This window comes from Corvus brachyrhynchos, unplaced genomic scaffold, assembly GCF_000691975.1.
Source record: "Corvus brachyrhynchos isolate BGI_N302 unplaced genomic scaffold, ASM69197v1 scaffold5223, whole genome shotgun sequence".
In the NCBI taxonomy this organism is placed as follows: Eukaryota; Metazoa; Chordata; class Aves; order Passeriformes; family Corvidae; genus Corvus; species Corvus brachyrhynchos.
Genome location: NW_008237394.1, coordinates 445 through 2,390, shown reverse-complemented (window position 1 = coordinate 2,390; position 1,946 = coordinate 445). Strand labels below are relative to the sequence as shown.

At 39.3% G+C, this 1,946-nt stretch overlaps 1 protein-coding gene across 1 annotated transcript in view; it reads right to left on the bottom strand.

The window, feature by feature from the left end:
- Positions 1-342: 342 nt before the first annotated feature.
- LOC103613198 (proteinase-activated receptor 3) overlaps positions 343-1,946 on the bottom strand; it is a gene marked incomplete at its 5' end in the record, with an annotated part of 2,043 nt that continues 439 nt past the window's right edge. The window contains 2 exon segments of the mRNA XM_008630945.2: positions 343-1,711; positions 1,714-1,946. The exon segment at positions 1,714-1,946 is cut by the window's right edge and continues 439 nt beyond it. Coding sequence (XP_008629167.2) covers positions 1,394-1,711; positions 1,714-1,946 — 551 coding nt within the window.

Sequence of the window (1,946 nt, the reverse complement as noted above, 5' to 3'; positions counted from 1 at the left end):
AACCTGGAACTTATTTTGTCCTGTAAATCTTAAACCACAGCTTTTAACAGTTGTGAAGGCCTTTTCAAACCAAATGCATTCAGGTCCCGGCGAAGAGAAACCTTGTGTTAAGGGAGTGTATTGTGGATAACTGAGAAGTTAAACAGATGGACCAAATTGCTACATTTGGTTGTAGGGTTTTTTATGTGATAGGTACAGAGGTTTTAGTTAGGTTCACCTTGTTGATATTTTCAATAGTTGTGTCATATTTGAATTATTTTAGAGTTATCTTTAAAATTTGTTCTTGTGTATGTTGAAGGAAGAGCAGGATTAAAACTATGTTAAATTAAGAGCCAGAAGAAATAGAAGAAAGGGAGCCTCACCAGGCTGCAAATTCCCCTGAGGCATTTTCCAGTGCAGCTTATTTTATTTAAGTAAAGTTTTTTTACAACAGTATTATCAAAACAACATAAAACATTTTTATCGTCACTTCCATGCTGCAGTTAAAAATTCAAATGACAACCACTGAGCTCATTTTCTAGAAACTTAGTATAGATGTAGGTTTTGGGTTTCTGTAAAGGTAAAAGTTGACCTTTACTAGTTGACCATAACTAGTTGCAGGATTTGTAACACTGTAGGTATTTCCTGTGAGGATGTGGAAATAGAGAATACTACAAAATAGCTTCCCGCTTTTGCTTACCAAGCAAGAGTAACACATGCCTGCATTCACACTGATAAGGGTTGGCTCCCAGCAATCCCTGTGGGCTAGGGGAGTGCAGGCGCTGACAAAGTGGAAGAACAAGTCTCCAGTGCAAAGCTGGTTAAGCAGCTTCATAGGAGAGGTAGTCTTGGAAGAGTCAGGTTCTGTGTCCAGGGCTGTAGATTTACTGTTCTGTGAACCTATGGGGACTCTATTTCCAACATCCAGGGCAGCGTTTGCTCTTCACTGCTCCAAGGCATGTAGGAAGTGCTTTTACTTGTTCCCATTTTCACTAGGCCAAAAGCTTGGTTTTGTATCACTGTTTCTGCAGTGATCGTTGGCTGAGAGCTAATTTGAAATATTATGAATTGCCCTAAAAGTGCTGTTTGAGTGCTGATTCCTCTTCTGGTATTTAGAAGCTGTGGTGACTGATACTCTGGCAGTTTCTCCATGGCCAAAAAGTGATCTCAGAAAGAAATGGAGGTGCAGAGCTACTTACCTGAATCTAGGCACACAGGTGTTGCAATACGTGTAATAAAACTATAGAGCTGGAGAAGTGTATTTTTGGAGATATTCCTTGTGTGGGAGGAGGTAAATTTAACTGAGATTGTGTTTTCTAATATGTTTTACTTGAAGTATAAATGTCACACCTGAGATTTGTTGCTGTCTGGGTTAATACTATACAAAATCATAATTCCAGTAATAGAAATAAATTCATCTTTCCCTGGATATTTTAACCATTGTTAGATAAATATTGGATTGACTTCTAATTTTTGACATCAGAAAATAAAGGAAAGGATCAAGACAACTGTTTAGGCTGCTAAGACATAAAGCAATTAGATAAAAAGAATACAACCCATCTGTATTGTAATAGTAATAGTTGATGTGATGGATAATAAGGATAATATTGCTCGGCACAAAGCAAATAGCAAAGATGGTAAGAATCAAAAGACTGACTTTTACATACCAGAACCATTCATGAGTCTTGAGTGTTCGCATAATTGAGACATATGACAACACGCTATTGAGACATAGCAGAACACGATAGTTGCAAGTGGTATCAAAAACCCGAATATCGCTAAGGACACATAGTAGTAGAACTGGAAGGAAGATATGGTTTCACAGGCGCTGTGCACGTCGTGGCAGGTGTAAATGTCCAGTTGCTTCACGTAATAGCTTTGCTGCATGATGCCAAGCGGGAGCATGTACAAGAAGACGATGGCCCACACAGCAGCGCAGGCGGCGATGGCATTGGCGCGCCTCGGGA